Genomic DNA, 18,633 nt, shown 5'->3' on the forward strand with positions numbered 1-18,633 from the left:
TGTTTTTTTCATTGAAGTTACTATCAGGATTGCAAATAATATCTTATAACCTGTTATTTTAAACTGATGACAACTTAACACTGATTTTATAAACAAACTAATATGCAAGTCCCCACCACAGGGACTGTGCTGGGTCAGTCCTGAAGCCAGCATAGCACTGGGTCTTGCCCAAGGCCTGTGGTAACCACTGCCTGGCTACTGCCTATATTTGCTCAAGTCCCTAGGTCTCTACACTCAGCAGGTGGTGAAGCCAGCCAGGCTTGTATTCCCTTCAGGGTGGTGACATCCCCAGGCAGGTCCAGGGATGCTGTCTGGGAGTCAGGGCCTGGAGTCAGAAACCTTAGGAATTTGCCTGGTGCTCTATTCTACTGTGGCTGAACTGGCACTCAAACCACGAAATGCAGTCCTTCCCACTCTTCCCTGCCTTTTCCACAAGCAGAGAAGTCTCTTCCCAAGGCTGCCACTACCCCAGATCTGTGGCAAGTACTCCCTGGCTATTGCTGATTCTCACTCAACGCCCAAGGGCTGTTCAGTCAGCTTGTGGTGAGTGCTGGCAGTCCTGAGTCTTTCCCTTCAGGACAGTGGGCTTTCCTCTGGCCCAGGACCAGAAATGATGTCCAAGAGCTAAGGCCTGAAATTGGGAGCCCCAGGTGTGCACTTAGTGCTCTATTCCACTGTACCCAAGCTGGTACCTAAACTGCAAGACAAAATACCCTTGACTCTTCCCTCTCCATATTTCTCAAGCAGAAGGAGTCCTTCCTCATAGCCACCACAGTTGGGAATGTGCTGGTCATACCTAAAACCAGCTTGTCTCAGAGTCTCATCCAGGGCCCACAGTATGTACTACCTGGCCATCACTGTTGATTACTCAGGACCCAAGCACTCTTTAGTCAGAAGGTGATGAATTCTGTCAGGATTGAGTCCTTCTCTTCAAGGGGATGGGTTCCCTGCTGTCCCAGCATGTGTCTGGAGATATCATCTGGGACCTAGGGCCTGGAATGGGGGCCTCACAACTCTTCCTGGTGCCCTACCTACCGTGGCTTAGCTGGTATCCAAGTTGCAAGACCAAGTCCTCTTTATTCTTCCCCCTCCTCTCCTTAAGCAGATGGGAGAATTATCTCCCAGAGCTGAGAGCTGTGCTGCCTGGGGTTGGGCAAGAGGGGGCACAGACACTCTCTTGGCCACCCAGGCTGGTGTCTCACTATATTGCATGCCCTCCAAAATCCACTGGCTCTGAGCCCAGTACAGCACAAGGACTTGTCTAGGAATTGCAGTCCTTGTGGCCTAGACTGCCTTTCAAGTTTATTTAGGATCCCAGAGCACTTTAGGCTATGGTGGTGAGGCTTACCAGAACTCTGGTTCTGACTACTGGGCTGAATCATTCCCCTCTGACTAGGGCTGGTCTAAATACTCTGTCTGTGGGCACTGTCTGAGTTCTGCCCAAAGCTGCTTTCTGTTGTGACAGGCAGCACTGTGTTCTGATGCAAACTCACAGTTATTGCTCTGTCCTTCCCCCAAGTACCCAGATTATCTTTTCATGCCACACAGCCACCAGAGTGGTGTCAGCAATTCAAGACGGTCTTTCCTACCCTCTGCAGTGCCTCTTTCAGTGATATAAAGTTAAAACCAAGTATTGTGATCACTCATCTGATTTTTGGTTCTTAACGAGATGTTTTTTTTTTGTGTGTAGATAGTTGTTAAATTTGGTGTTCCTGTGGGGAGGTCAATCGGTGGAGGCTTCTAATCAGCCATCTTGCTCTGCTTCCTCCTTATTCTAGTCTTGTCCCTGCCTCTAACCACCTTGCCCCTCAGTAGTTCAGAAAGGCTTATTGATTATACAACCTAGGCATCTCTTGAATCTGTCTTCTCCTCTGTATCTTCTTTGTTCTTCACTGTTTCATGTAACATGCTTTTGAACTTGATCTTTTTTGCCTTAAATGACAAAATATAAGAGAAGACAGCAATAGACAAAAGACAGACAAAAGACCTACAGACTAATAGGAAATAATGAACAAGACAACAATAGTAAATCCTTCCCTATCAATAATTATTTTAAATGTATATGGATTAAACTTCACAATCTAAAGACATAGAGAAGCTGAATGAATAAAAAAATAAGACCCAACTTGGTTGAAAGTGAAGAGATGAAAAAAGACAATCCATGCAAATGGTAACCAAACATGAGCAGGGATTGCTGTATTTATATCAGACAAAATAGACTTTACATAAAAAACTGTCATAAGATACAAAGAATAACATCTCATAATAATAAAAGATCAGTCTACCAGAAAGATATAACAATTATAAATATATAGACATCCCACCTCAGAGCACCTAAATATATAAAGCAAACATTGAGAAAGATGAAGAGAGAAATAGACAGTAATACAATAATAGTAGACTTCAATACCCCACTTCTAATAATGGATAAAACATATAGATAGAAGATCAATAAAGAAACAGAGGCAGGGCGTAGTGCCTCACGCCTATAATCCCAGCACTTTGGGAGGCTGAGGCAGACAGATCACCTGAGGTCAGGAGTTTGAGACAAGCCTGGCCAACATGGTGAAACCCTGTCTCTACCAAAAAAAATACAAAAATTAGCTGGGTGTGTGGCGTGCCTGTAGTCCCAGCAACTGGGGAGGCTGAGGTGGGAGAATCGCTTGAACCTGGGAGGCAGAGGTTTCAGTGAGCTGAGGTCACACCACTACCCTCCAGCCTGGTGAGAGTAAGACCCCAGCTCAAAACAAACAAACAAACAAACAAACATATAAACAAAACCCCAGAAGACTTGTATAACACTGTAGGCCAAATAGCCCTAACAGATGTGTTCAGAGCAGTCCACCAACAGCAGTAGAATACACGTTCTTGTCAAGTGATATGGAACTTTCTCTGGGATAGATCAAATGTTGTTTTTACTACATACAATGAAGTTTTTTAAACAAGAAAGAAAATCATAAAATATAAACTGTTTCTTTGAGGCTCTTGTCATTCACCTATAACATCTTTTTTTTCTACATTGCTATCATCTTCTGACCACCTGGTTGATCCTGTTTCTTTATTTGAATTTTAAGAATATGGTTGTCTTTCTCTCCAATAAAAGTGCAAACAAGTATTCTGAATGATATTGTATTAGTCTGTTCACACTACTGATAAAGACATACCCAAGACTGGATAATTTATGAATAAAAAGAGGTTTAATGGACTCATAGTTCCTCGTGGCTGGGGAGGCCTCACAATCATGGTGGAAGACAAAGGAAGAGCTAAGGGACGTCTTACATGGCGGCAGGCGAGAAGAAGACTTGTGCAGGGGAACTCTTCTTTATAAATCTATCAGATCTTGTGAGACTTATTCACTATCATGAAAACGGCACAGGAAAGACCTGCCCCAGTGATCCAATTACCTTCCACCAGGTCCCTCCCATGACACATGGGAACTGTGGGAGCTACAATTCAAGATGAAATTTGGGTGGGGACACAGCCAAATCATATTAGATATTAACCATGTGGATAATTGATCAAACAGCATCAGACTCTGAACTTCCTGACTCCCTCATCTTCCATGATTTTTATAGTTTGCCCACACACTTTCACAGCTACCCACTGGATACTTATTACTGTGTTTTTGTTTGCTAGACCTACCATAACAAGATACAATGAAGCGGATGGCTTAAACAACATAATTTCTTTCTTCACAATTCTGGAGGCTAGAAGCCCCAAATCAAGTTGTTGGTAGGTTTAGTTTCTTATGAGACCTCTGCTTGGCTTGCAGACAGCTGTTTCTTTCTGTGTTCTCACATGGTCATCTCTATGTTTGTGTTGTCTGTGTCTTAATCCTCTTTTCTTATAAAGACATCAATCATATTGGATTAAGGGCCCACCCTGACAACCCTGTTTTAACTGATCTCTTTTAAAGATCTATCCCCAAATGTAGTCACATTCTGAAGTACTGAGGGTTAGGACTTCGATATATGAATTTTTTTCTGAAGGGACACAATTGAGCACATAACAACTATAAGAGCTCAAGCTTAAAAGTCAACTATTTGGGGCCAGTTATGGTGGCTCACACCTGTAATCTCAGCACTTTTGGAGGTCAAGGTGGGTAGATCACAAGGTCAGGAGATCGAGACCATCCTGGCTAACATGGTGAAACTCCGTCTCTACCAAAAATACAAAAAAATTACCCAGGTGTGGTGGCGGGCAGCTGTAGTCCCAGCTACTTGGGAGGCTGAGGCAGGAGAATGGTGTGAACCCATGAGGAGAAGCTTGCAGTGAGCTGAGATTGCACCACTGCACTCCAGCCTGGGTGACAGAGCGAGACTCCGTCTCAGAAAAAAAAAAAGTCAACTATTTGGAAATCATCATTCTCAGCAAACTAACACAGGAACAGAAAACCAAACACCACATGTTCTCACTCATAAGTGGAAGTTGAACAATGAGAACACATGAACACAGGGAGGGGAACATCACACACTGGGGCCTGTCAGGGGGTTGGGGGCTAGGGGAGGGATAGCATTAGGAGAAATGCCTAATGTAGATGATGGATTGATGGGTGCAGCAAACCACCATGGCATGTGTATACCTATGTAACAAACCTTCATGTTCTGCACATATATCCTAGAACTTAAAGTATAATTTTTAAAAAAGGTCAACTATTAAACTAGCCTTTACTCTGACTTCACCCTTTGTCTTTTCCAGACAATTTATTTGCCACTCTTATCTCCAAGTAGTTCTTTCATGACACAGAGACCTGTATTTCATTCACCATTTGCTTTTCCTAACTTACTAATTCACTCTTTTCTTTACTGCCTTCCATATCCAGCTTAAATTTTATAATTCTTTATTTCAATAATACTATAGACTGAATGTTTATGCTCCTCCTGACACTCCAATTCATATGTTGAAGTCTAAATTCCCCATGTGATAGTATTTGGAGGTGGGGCCTTTGAGGTAATTAGGTCATGAGGGTGGAGCCCTTGCTAATGGGATTAGTTTCCTTATTAGGGGATGGAGAGACCAGAGTTTCTTCTCTCTGTCCTGTGAGCATACAAGAAGACCACTATTGATGAACCAGGAAAAATGCCCTTATCAGATACTGGATCTGCCAGTCCCTTGATCTTGGACTTCCCAGCTCCTAGAACTCTGAGAAATGAATTTCTGTTATTTAAGCTACTTAGTTTATGGTATTCTATTATAGAAGCCTGAACTGACTAAGACAAACAAGGAACAATAACATTCTTCCAATGCCCTGATTTCCTTTATCCCTCTGTCTTTTCTTCATACCCATCTAGCAAAAGTCCATCTCTGAATTTCCCCAACTAATTTATATTTGCCTATAGTAATAAGCCAAAGGCTGCTGGAGATAGTTATATGTCAACGAAGATTAGCTCCTCTATAATTTAGTGATTAAAATGGCCTTGACATAATCCATGAAATCGTTCAGCAATCCTATGACATTTCTCTTATCAACTCCCTCTTTCACACATGATGACCATTTTAGAACTTTTCTTCTCCACAAAGCTTCAAGCCTTTTGCTCCCAATTCACTCTCAGCATTACTTACATCATAGAAAAACTAGGAGCCCTCAGGCAGGAACTTTTTCACTTCCCACTACCAAACGGAAAACCCCATCTGCCTCTGTATTCACCTGCTCCTCCTCCCTCTTTTGCAATAGAGAAGCTGTCTCCCTTCCTCCTTAAGGCCATTTCTGCCTCTTGCCCTTTTGTTTCTACTTTCTGCCAGTTTTTTTTTCAATATTTTACATTATTTCTCTTTTCTGTCATAGAAATTTAATCATACCTGTTTATTGGATTGTTTCCTTCAGTATTTAAATATGTTCTTTTCTCTCCCACTTACAAAATATAACTTCCTTGATCTTATATTTTTCTCTACCTACTACCCTATTTCTCTAATCAGCCAACTTTCTCAAAAGGATTGACTATTCTCAGACTCCATTTCCTTATATATCACTCTGTCCTTTATGTGCTCTTACCTGACTCCTAGTCTCATCATTCCACCAAATCAGTTCTTCTAAAAGCACCAATAATATCCATTTAACATTTAGTTCTTATCTTTCTTGACCTCTTAGCATCATTTGATCCTGTCAATCTTTCCTTACTTTTTGAAATACCATCTCACTTTCACTTTTGTGATACTATGCTTTGCTGGTTCCCTCTCCCACATCTTGTCATTCTTTTTCAGTCTCCTTCACTCAGTCATTGAGTATTAAGTTTCCCTAAGGCTCTCCCAATCTCTCCTCTCATTCTGTTCTTTTGCCCTAGGTGATGCCATCCAAGCCACAATTTTCTTTTAAAAGCAAATGTTCCACAGGACTTTTGCACATGGTGTTTCCCTTGAGGGCTTGCTCCCTCAAACCCTCCCTTAACTCATTTTATAATTATAATTTATACATTCTTTACCTTGAAGCTCAGCTACCACCTTCTCTGAAAGCTTTATACAACCTACTTGTTCTTATGACACCTCTGCAGGACTTCTGCAATTATAATTTACATTTATTTATCTGATTTGCTAAATGACAAGCTTCCATTGGAGGTAAGCTACATAATGGCAGATATTATATGTTTTTCTTATTATAAATTTATCCCTACCACTTAAGAAAATGCTGAGTACATAGTAGGTACACAACAAATAATTGTAGAATGAAATAACCAAATGAATAAACATTTCAAATAATGTATCTGTAAATATCAAGATGGGGATTTCCCATTCATGATTAAATACATGGTTTTGAAGCCAAGAGAGAGGTCTGGGCTGGAGAGATTAATTTGAAATTTAATTGCATGTAAGTGGTAATTAAGGTTGTAAGATTTCCCAGAAAATGCTTATGGAGGGAGAGAAGAGGGAAGAGGACAAAAACCTCGGGAACATCCATGTTTGTTAAACTGAGGCAGATAGAGGATGAGCCATCAAAGTAGGATGGGACTGACTACGCCATCCACACACGTGGACTTTCCTTGGCAGTCCTAATTTTAATATTTGGCCCTTTCGGCTAACAGATTTCACAACCACATATATTCATCAGAAAACCAGAAAACATATATGAATCACATATGTTATAGCATCTATAAAGGAACCAAATGTAAATCTAATTTTAATAATTATTAATTTTTAATCACTTATTAATGATATAACAATAATTAGTACTTATGACTATATAATAATTATTAATAAACTTGACTTTTTACCAATAACTGCAGTGAGGAATTAAGTGTGTTTTAAACATGGCTAATATACATAGTAATTATATTTTTATTTATAATCTTTTTAAACTATGCTTTTAAAAATTTGCCTAAATGTAAATATGTTCAATTTTTCTTTTTAGCCTGAAAGTACTTTACTAATTATCTGTGAAAATGGCTATATTCTTGAAGCTCCACTTCCAACCATAAAGCAAGAAGAGGATGATCATGATGTAGTCTCCTATGAAATCAAAGACATGTGCATAAAATGTTTCCATTTTTCAAGTGTCAAATCTAAGATTCTGGTATGGAATATTCCTGAAGCATTATCTTATAATAATTTCCTTTCCTTAGAATATAAAATATCCTATGTTAAGTGCTGATGGAATACACAAAAGAATAAAACATAGGCCCTGAACTTAAGGAGTTTATAATCTGGTAGGAAAGCAGCTATTAGAAGGCAGAAGTAAATAGATACTGAAATCAAAATGCAAAGAAGGAAATTTTAGGTGTCTGCAGAGGAAAAGAGACAAGATTCGGATAGAGGGATGGGAGGAGGTCAAAGATGACTGCATGGAAGTGACATTTAGTACCTACAGAATGGGAGGGGCCAGGCACATTGGCTAATTCCTGTCATCCCAGCACTTTGGGAGGCTGAGGTGGGAGGATCGCTTGAGCCCGGGAGTTTATGGCTGCAGTGAGCTGTGATTGCACCAATGCACTCTAGCTCAGGTGACAGAGTGAGACCCTGTCTCACAAAAAAAAAAAAATAGGGGGAATTTTGAGAGGCGAAAATAGGATGATGGCCGTAAAGGCTGGAAGAACATCCCAAGAGAATGCAGAATTGTGAGTGTTTTCAAGAAACGAGGAATAGATCAATAAAATATAGGGAGGCAATTTGTTGAAGGATGTTGCAAGAGTCTGTGACCAATGCATGGAGCTCCTTAAATGCCAGCCAAGACATTTCATTTTAGACCACTGGAATCCATTGTGAGTTTGTGAGGAGGGGATTGATGTGATGATATCATATAAGTTAGGAAGATTATTCTGAGGGGTGAACAGAATGAAGTGGTAAAAGATGGGAGGCAGAAATACCAGTGTCAGAGGGCTTTTGCAAAGGACAATTGATGGATGATGAAGGCCAAACTCACAGTATTACTAAAGTTGGAAGCAACTTTCCTTGTGAACTATTTCAGTCTACCTAATTCCTGGGTTAACAGTGATAGGCTCTAAGAGAAGTTATATTTAGCTTCTCTATTAGGAAAAAAATGACCAAATAATTTCTATAAAACCAGGATTGATGGGGGTAAAACAAAAATGAGTCATTCTAATGATTTAAAAGTTTTAATGATAAAAATATATTCTCACATTGGTGAGTATTTTTAAATATTATTTGTTACAGAGTTGTATATCTTCTATTTTCATTGTCATCCCCAATGGTGTAAATGAACGAATGAGTCATAATTTTTTTTACCTACTTAATGTTTATTTTAAAAGAGATTAATAGAAATTGAAAAGAGGGAGAGGCAAAGGGAGTTGAAGGAGAAAATAAGGGAAGAAAGGAGGAACAAGCTAGCAGCAGAGATGGGAGAAGATGGAGAAAAAGAATTTCAGGAGGAGGAAGAGGAGGAAGAGGAGGAGGAGGAAGAAGAGCCATTACCTGAAATATTTATTCCATCAACCCCCTCTCCCATCCTCTGTGGATTTTACTCAGAGCCAGGGAAGTTCTGGGTTTCTTTGGTAAGTAACAATGTAATAATTTTTACCTCAATCATATTTCAATATAGTTTATAGTTATTGTAACTTCATTCTTTCTTACTCTTATGTTAAGATATCATTTATCTATTTTTTTTTTAGATTTCATTTATTAAATACTATTGAAGTTGTGAGTTTTGGTGAATGAATGTAGGATATAGTTGTTTTTAAATAATTTTTCCATCTCTTTTATATGTCTACTTGTGCAGATAATTGTACAGATAAATCCATAGATTATCTATTATCTGCTTGTCAATCATACATGTTCCAGGCAGGTCAAAGAGGAGAAGGATCAAGCGTAGAAAGGCAAAAGGCAAAAGGCTAGGGGGTTTTCCAACCAAGACTGTTGTTTTTTAATTTTGAAAAGAATAGCTTTCATGGCAGTATATCCAGTAGACTTTTCTTACTTCTCATTATCTACAGCTATGCTGTGGGGTCATATGCAAGTCTAGGAAGATAAGTGTTTTTAGATGGTCTAATTGCCACCCTGAATAAAACCAGAACTTGGCTCATAAGGAAGAAGGGAAAAATGGATATTAGGAAGAAAGTACCAGGGCCTATCACAATGCTATAGGAGTATATCCTCCGATTATACATTTTTTACTATTTGCTTGAAATATTTTATTGATCTACTGCAAAGCAAGATTTCCTTCATTATAATTTTGTCACAATTTTCAGTTCCATCCACCAAAAATAATTTCATAAAAGTGTATGTGGAAGATCATTACTAATTCATCCCTGATCCTAGGTCTTTAGCCAGGCCAGGACACTGACTAGCCAAGGACTGTTGCTGTAAGGAGTGATGAGTGTTGACTTTTTCCCTTCTCAACTTTTCCTAGAAATATATCTTTTGTATTACTAAGGAGGCAAGCAGAAAGAAGGATGGAAAATAGCATTAGAGACATCACAGGACATCGTTTATTAGTTTCTCTACCCTTTCTGCCTGTCTTCTGTGTTTTATGAAACAATTGTAAATGGCTACTATTGTATGGAGTTCAAAAGGTAAAGGGATAAAGAAAAGATGGTTCCTCCCTTCAGGAAGTCTTCATTTGAGGGAAAGACATATAGAAACAATTAATGTAATACAATGCAATAAATTTCCAGTGTCGTGGAAATATAGATGCAAAAATTACTCATTATTTAACAAACATAATTGGGAAGATTGGGAAGATTGCTTGAGCCCAAGAGTTCGAGACCAGCCTGTGTAATATAGTGAGACACCATCTCAAACAATAACAACAAAACACAAACAGAAAACCCCACACCTATTTGATGCTTACTCTTAGGGTTTCCAAGTAAAATTACATAGTACATACTTACACTAAAAATTATTTTTGGCTGGGTGCATTGGCTCACACCTGTAATCTCAGCACTTTGGGAGGCTGAGGCGGGTGGATCACGAGGTCAGAAGATCAAGACCATTCTGGCCAACATGGTGAAACCCCGTGTCTACTAAAATACAAAACATTAGCCGGGCATGGTAGCAGGTGCCTGTAGTCCCAGCTACTCGGGAGGCCAAGGCAGGGGAATTGCTTGAACCCAGGAGGTGAAGGTTGCAGTGAGCTGAGATTGTGCCACTACACTCCAGCCTGGTGACAGAAAAAGACTCTATCTCAAAAAAAAAATGTATTTTTTTGTTTGTCTGAAATTTAAATTTAATAGATGTCCTTTATTTTCATTTGCTGAATATGACAACTTACTTATTCTGTACCAGGTATTTTTCTAAGTAATTTACTTAACCAACTATAAAATAAGTGCTACTTTTTTTTTGCATTTTATATATGAAGAAATCAAGGCATGGAAATGTTAGGCATTTTATCCAAGGCCATATAACTAATGAGAAGTGAAACTAGGATCTGGACTCAAGCAATCTGGCTCGAGAGTTCATGCCCTTAACCATTAAGCTACACTGGTGAACAGTGTTAAAACATAGTTAACAGAGGTAGCAAAGCTTGAGTCAACTATTTGACAACTCTGTGCCTGCAGCCAAACAAATGGTGAAGAAAAACCGGTCTCATTTTGAAGTAATGACTGCAGTTCTCAAATCAATACTCACACTGCAGGCCAATTCTACTGCCCAGCCATATTCACTTTCCAAATTATTGCATTCAGTCTTTCTTCTCCCCTCAAACATTTTGTACCTTCTCTTACTCTTCAATGATAACCTCATCTCACGTTTCACAGAAAAAAAAAAGCAGATGGAATTTCCTTTTCTTGTCTCAATTAGATGTAACACCCTATAGGGATCTATATACCTTTTGTCTGCTTTGCCTATTGTTATAATTGGAGAACAGTCCCCTGCAACTCTCCAAGGACACTGTTCCCAGTGGCTCCTTGATCCTATCCCTTCTCATTTTCTCAAAAATTTTGCTCCTGAGATAGACCACTTGGTCTCCTGTATCATCAGTTTCTGTCTTTTCTATTCAATTATTATCATGAGCATACAAACATGCTCTGGTACTAATCTTAATTTTATTTCCTTAACCTCTCTTTCCTTTTCCCCCCTTGCTGTGTTACAGGAAAAGTTATTGAAAGAATCATCTGTAATCATTGGCTTAACTTATTCACCTCCTATTTGATCTTCAACCCATTCCAGTTGGGCTATCTCCATCATGTCACTGATGATGACAAGCTCAGAGGTCAATTCTCTGTCCATTTGACTTTTTGGGACATTAACAGAGTTGACCCCTCATACTTCTCAAATGCTTTCTTCTCTTGGCCTCTAAGACATTACACTCTTCTGACCATTCCATTTCAGCCTCTTTTGCTGGCTTCTCATGTGCAGAACAAGCTTTGAAGTTTGAAATACTCCAGAGTGTGGCCTTGGGCCCCCTCTTTCTTGCTAAGGTGACTTTACACAGTCTCCTGGCTTTAAATATCACTTATCTTCCAGTGAATCTCAAATATTTATTTCTAGTCCTGACCTCTCCCCTCCACTCAGACTTGTATATCCAACTTGACAATGCTCCTTGGCACCTCACAATTAACCTGTCCAAGACATTACTTTTAAACCCTACATGTCCCATGCAAACCTGCTCCATCTCCATCTCAGTAAATGAGACAATCATCCACTTAGTTACTATGCCAAAACCTCGATGTTATTAAGGATTCTTCTCTTTCCTTTACTATTCGATACCCTTATATCGAAAGTAGGTCTTTTGTAAACAGTATATGGTTAGGCTTAAAAGAATCCTATAGGATTATGTTTGTCTTTTAAAAAAGTACTATGTTCATTTATATTTAATGTAATTACTGATATATTTTAGTTTAAGTCTACTATCTTACTAATGATTTCTATTTGTCACACTCATTCTAAATTTCTTTTCTTTCCCTTTTTTTACCTTCTGTTGAGTGATTAGGTAATTTTATCCACAGTTTTCTTCCTCTACTAGATTATTAGTTATACATTCTTTTACTATTCTTTTAGAGGTGATTTTATTTATTTATTTTTATTTTTGAGACAGAGTCTCACTCACCCTGTTGCCCAGGCTGGAGTGCAATGGTGCCATCTCGGCTCACTACAGCCTCTACTTCCCAGGTTCAAGCGATTCTCCTGCCTTAGCTTCCCGAGTAGCTGGGATTACAGGCGTGTGCCAACACGCATGGTTAAAAGGTGTAGTTTCTTCGTTTTTATTTTGTTTGCAGTTCGTAGCACTCTAAATTTCAACATATCTCTTCAGTTTTAGAAAATTCTCAGTCATTATCTACCACAATGTTGCTTCTGGCCTATCTTTTCACTCTCTTGTTCTGGGACCCCAACTTTATGTGTATTACATCCTTCTCATGTTCCATATGTGTCTTACACCATTCAAGAAGATTTTCCATCCCTTTTGTCTCTCTCCATGCTTTAGCCTATTTTTTCTGATCTCTGTTCCAGCTTCATAACCGTCTTGTTTTAAAGTTTGTTTTTCCAATTGCTTTTTATTGAAGTAAAAGACACATAACATAAAATTGACCATCTTAACTATTTTTAAGTGTACAGCTCAGTAGTAGTAAATGTAGTCACAATGTTGTGACGTCATCCCCAACATCGGTCTCCACCGTCCTCCTCATCCTGTAACACTGAAACTCCCATACCCACTAAATGATAACTCCTGATTCTTCCCTTCTCTCAGCCCCTGGCAACCATCACTCTACTTTCTTTCTGTATGATTTTGACTACTCTAAGTATCTCAAATAAGGGAAATTATGTAGTATCTGTCTCTTTATGACTGGCTTGTTTCACTTGGGATAATTTCCCCAAGTTTCATCCATGATGCAGCATATGTCAGAATTTCCTTTCAAGGCTGAATAATACTCCATTTTAAGTACATATCGTATTTTGCTTATATACTCAGTCATCAATAGACACTTGGGGCCAGGCATGGTGGCTCACGCCTGTAATCCTAGCACTTTAGGAAGTCAAGGCGGGTGGATCACTTGAGGCCAGGAGTTCCAGACCAGCCTGGCCAATGTGGCAAAACCCCATCTCTACTAAAAATAGAAAAAATTAGATGGGTGCAGTGGCTCACACCTGCAATCCTAGCTACCCGGGAGACTGAGGCAGGAGAATTGCTTGAACTCGGGAGGTGGAAGTTGCAGTGAGCCGAGATGGCACCACTGCATTCCAGCCTGGGTGACAGAGTGAGACTCCATCTCAAAACAAACACACAAAAATAGACACTTGGATTGCTCCCACCTTTTGGCTATTGTGAATAATGCTGCTATGAATGAGGTGGGTGTTCAAATATCTCTTTGAGACCCTGCTTGAACCCTGGGAATTATTATTTCTTTCTCCATAAGTCTATGAGACTGCAGATAGCTTTGTCCAGCTTCTTAGCCTCTCAGCTGCCACATATATGTAACAAACTTGCACGTTGTGCACATGTACCCCAGAACTTAAAGTATAATAATTAAAAAATAATAAAAAAATTAAAAAAAAAGAACTGACAGTTGCTTCAGGGAGTAAAGCAGTGTCAAATGCTTGACTCACTTCTGGCTTTCCCTCTTTTTTGGATCTTGCTACTTTGGTAGCTTTCCAATGCCTTCAAACACATTTATGAAATTTGTTCTGGTTGTTCTCAGTGGGAGAGTTTGGCTGAAACAATCTATTCTGCCATTGCCAAAAGTGAAAACTTAGTAATTTGATTTTCAGACGTGATTATGTTGTTACCTTCTCTTTCTTATTTATTCTTTTTTTGTTCATAAAGTTGTTCTAATGCTTAATTTGTTTCCTATAATAAGGAATCTCAGTATTAAGGAAATTAGAGTTGGAGCAATATCGCTCTTCCAGTTGATCATTCGTCTTCTCACTACATGGATAAATTTTTCTGAAATAGCCCTTTCTGGAAAATTAAAGTGTTTACAGTTACCTTAAACTGAAAACTAGCTGTAAAAATGAGGAACTGCAAAACCCTAATATTTGTTACTGCTTATTCAGAATAATGCTTGAAGAAATAAAATGAAATTCTATAGGTAGGGAGTCAGAGGTGATATCTCTCTTGTATTGGCTTTTAAATGAAAACAAATCATCATAAGGTTTTTAATATAATTATATAGTTGTGTATAAATGGATAAAGGAGATGCTTTATAGAAATAATAAATCTATAATCATAGAAATTATATAGAAGTAGATGTTTGAAAACATCTATTTTATGTTTTCAAATTTGAAATAATCAAAAAATTCTCATGCATTTATGTGTGTTATATTCAAGTACCACCTTCTATGTTACTTATCTCTTTTCTAGGGTGACTATGATTCTGGTTTTCTGTATCACTGTGAGTTCCCCCCTTGTGATGAAAGCAGTGATTTCAAAGAACAAAAAGATGAACCTATCGATGTCCGTTATCTTGAGGATACAGAGGATAATCCCATCCAAACTATCACTTTCAAGTGAGCAGTATTTCAAAAAGCTTTAAAAAAAACCATATCCCGTTAGTGTCTATGCTTTTGTCCATCATGGATATTGTCAATTTTTAAAGATCCATCCAAATAAAGGGGTACTTAAAAAATATTCGGTTAAATAAATCAAATGAATAAATAAAATCAAAGCTAATACTGAAATCATATTTAAATACCCCCACCAAATATTCTGTCAGTATTTTTGTTTATCACACAATTGAATTGTATGGATTTACGTTCTGCTACCTAGGAGGATGCTACTTAGTCAGAAATGAAGGTTCAGAGTTACAGTTATTCTGGAGAAATCACAATTGAATCATTAGCCCTTTCATAATTGAGAACTAGGCAAATATACCAGTTATTCTTCTGACGATGCAATATAATAGCTTCAAATTTCAAATTGGCCTTTTTTCTCTGTTCTTTTGCATTAGTTTGCTAGGGCTGCCACAATAAAACACCACAGACTAGGTGGCTTAAACAGCAGAATTTTTTTCTCTCACAGTTCTGGAGGCTGGAGTTCCAAGATCAAGGTGTCAGCAGGGTGGTTTCTCTTGAAGACTGTCTTCTTAACTTGTAGATATTTGCCTTCTTGCATGATCTTTTCTCTGGGTGCATGTCATCCCTGATGTTTCTGTCTGTATCCTAATCTCTTCTTCTTATTTATTATTATACTTTAAGTTCTAGGGTACATGTGCACAACGTGCACATTTGTTACATGGGTATACATATGCCATGTTGGCTTGCTGCACCTATCAACTCGTCATTTAAATTAGATATTTCTCCTAGTGCTATCCCTCCCTCTGCCCCCGACTCCCCAACAGGCCCTGGTGTGTGATGTTCCCTGCCCTGTGTCCATGTGTTCTCATTGTTCAATTCCCACCTATGAGTGAGAACATGTGGTGTTTGGTTTTCTGTCCTTGTGATAGTTTACTGAGAATGATGGTTTCCAGCTTCATCCACGTCCCTGAAAAGGACATGAACTCATCCTTTTTTATGGCTGCATAGTATTCCATGGTGTATATATGCCACATTTGCTTAATCCAGTCTATCATTGATGGACATTTGGGTTGGTTCCAAGCCTTTGCTATTGCGAATGGTGCCGCAATAAACATATGTGTGCATGTGTCCTTATAGTAACATGATTTATAATCCTTTGGGTATATACCCAATAATGGGATCGCCGGCTCAAATGGTATTTCTAGTTGTAGATCCTTGAGGAATCGCCACACTGTCTTCCACGATGGTTGAACTAATTTACACTCCCACCAGCAGTGTAAAAGCATTCCTATTTCTCCACATCCTCTCCAGCATCTGTTGTTTCCTGACTTTTTAATGAGTGCCATTCTAACTGGTGTGAGATGGTATCTCACTGTGGTTTTGATTTGTATTTCTCTGATGATCAGTGGTGATGAGCATTTTTTCATGTGTCTGTTGGCTGCATAAATGTCTTCTTTTGAGAAGTGTCTGTTCATATCCTTTGCCCACTTTTTGATGGGATTGTTTGTTTTTTTCTTGTAAATTTGTTTCAGTTCTTTGTAGATGCTGGATATTAGCCCTTTGTCAGATGAGTAGATTGCAAAAATTTTCTCCCATTCTGTAGGTTGCCTGTTCACTCTGATGATAGTTTCTTTTGCTGTGCAGAAGCACTTTAGTTTAATTAGATCCCATTTGTCAATTTTGGCTTTTGTTGCCATTGCTTTTGGTGTTTTAGACATGAAGTCTTTGCCCATGCCTATGTACTGAATGTTATCACCTAGGTTTTCTTCTAGAGTTTTTATGGCTTTAGGTCTTACATTTAAGTCTTTAATCTATCTTGAGTTACTTTTTGTATAAGGTGTAAGGAAGGGATCCAGTTTCAGCTTTCTACATATGGCTAGCCAGTTTTTCCAGCACCGTTTATTAAACAGGGAATCCTTTCCCCATTGCTTGTTTTTGTCAGGTTTGTCAAAGATCAGATGTTTGTAGATGTGTGGTGGTATTTCTGAGGCCTCTGTTCTGTTCCATTGGTCTGTATATCTGTTTTGGTACCAGTACCATGCTGTTTTGGTTACTATAGCCTTGTAGTATAGTTTGAAGTCAGGTAGTGTGATGCCTCCAGCTTTGTTCTTTTGCTTAGGATTGTCTTGGCGAGGCGGGCTCTTTTTTGGTTCCATATGAAGTTTAAAGTAGTTTTTTCCAATTCTGTGAAGAAAGTCATTGGTAGCTTGATGGGGATGGCATTGAATCTGTGAATTACCTTGGGCAGTATGGCCATGTTCATGATATTGATTCTTCCTATCCATGAGCATAGAATGTTCTTCCATTTGTTTGTTTGTGTCCTCTTTTATTTCATTGAGCAGTGGTTTGTAGTTATCCTTGAAGAAGTCCTTCACATCCCTTGTATGTTGGATTCCTAGGTATTTTATTCTCTTAGTAGCAATTGTGAATGGGAGTTCACTCATGATTTGGCTGTTTGTCTGTTACTGCTGTATAGGAATGCTTGTGATTTTTGCATATTGATTTTGTATCCTGAGACTTTGCCGAAGTTGTTTATCAGCTGAAGGAGATTTGGGGCTGAGACAGTGGGGTTTTCTAAATATACAATCATGTCATCTGCAAACAGGGACAATTTGACTTCCTCTTTTCCTAATTGAATATCCTTTATTTCTTTCTCTTGCCTGTTTGCCCTGGCCAGAACTTCCAACACTACGTTGAATAGGAGTTGAGAGCACATCCTTGTCTTGTGCCAGTTTTCTTTTCTTTTTTTTTTCCTGCATGATCAAGATCAAAATTTTTTAAAAATTATTATTATACTTTGTTTTAGGGTACACGTGCACAATGTGCAGGTTTGTTACATATGTATCCATGTGCCATGTTGGTGTGCTGCACCCATTAATTCATCATTTAGCATTAGGTATATCTCCTAATGCTATCCCTCCCCCTCCCCCCACCCCACAACAGTCCCCGGTGTGTGATGTTCCCCTTCCTGTGTCCATGTGTTCTCATTGTTCAATTCCCACCTATGAGTGAGAACATGTGGTGTTTGGTTTTTTTGTCCTTGCGATAGTTTGCTGAGAATGATGGTTTCCAGTTTCATCCATGTCCCTACAAAGGACATGAACTCATCATTTTTTATGGCTGCATAGTATTCCATGGTGTATATGTGCCACATTTTCTTAATCCAGTCGATCGTCATTGGACATTTAGGTTGGTTCCAAGTCTTTGCTATTGTGAATAGTGCTGCTATAAACATACGTGTGCATGTGTCTTTATAGCAGCATGATTTATAATTCTTTGGGTATATACCCAGTAATGGGATGGCTGGGTCAAATGGTATTTCTAGTTCTAGATCCCTGAGGAATCACCAGACATTTATGCAGCCAAAAAACACATGAAAAAATGCTCATCATCACTGGCCATCCTAGAAATGCAAATCAAAACCACAATGAGATACCATCTCACACCAGTTAGAATGGCGATCATTAAAAAGTCAGGAAACAACAGGTGCTGGAGAGGATGTGGAGAAATAGGAACACTTTTACACTGTTGGGACCGTAAACTAGTTCAACCGTTGTGCCTGTTTTCAGAAGGAAATGCTTCCACTTTGCCCATTCAGTATGAAATTGGCTGTGGGTTTGTCATAAATAGCTCTTATTATTTTGAGTTACATTCCATCAATACCTAGTTTATTAAGAGTTTTTAGCATGAAGCGCTGTTGAATTTTGTTGAAGGCCTTTGCTGCGTCTATTGAGATAATCATTTGGTTTTTGTCATTGATTCTGTTTATGTGATGGATTACTTTTATTGATTTGTGTATGT

The 18,633-nt window shown here is 38.7% G+C and overlaps 1 protein-coding gene across 1 annotated transcript in view; it reads left to right on the top strand.

Moving 5' to 3' along the window:
* The window catches only part of CFAP44 (cilia and flagella associated protein 44), a 151,355-nt gene that overhangs the window by 51,167 nt on the left and 81,555 nt on the right, over window positions 1-18,633 (top strand). The window contains exons 16-18 of the mRNA XM_003261819.3: window positions 7,343-7,504; window positions 8,697-8,939; window positions 14,681-14,826. Coding sequence (XP_003261867.1) covers window positions 7,343-7,504; window positions 8,697-8,939; window positions 14,681-14,826 — 551 coding nt within the window. The remainder of the gene's footprint in view (window positions 1-7,342; window positions 7,505-8,696; window positions 8,940-14,680; window positions 14,827-18,633) is intronic.

This window comes from Nomascus leucogenys, chromosome 21, assembly GCF_006542625.1.
Source record: "Nomascus leucogenys isolate Asia chromosome 21, Asia_NLE_v1, whole genome shotgun sequence".
NCBI lineage: Eukaryota > Metazoa > Chordata > Mammalia > Primates > Hylobatidae > Nomascus > Nomascus leucogenys.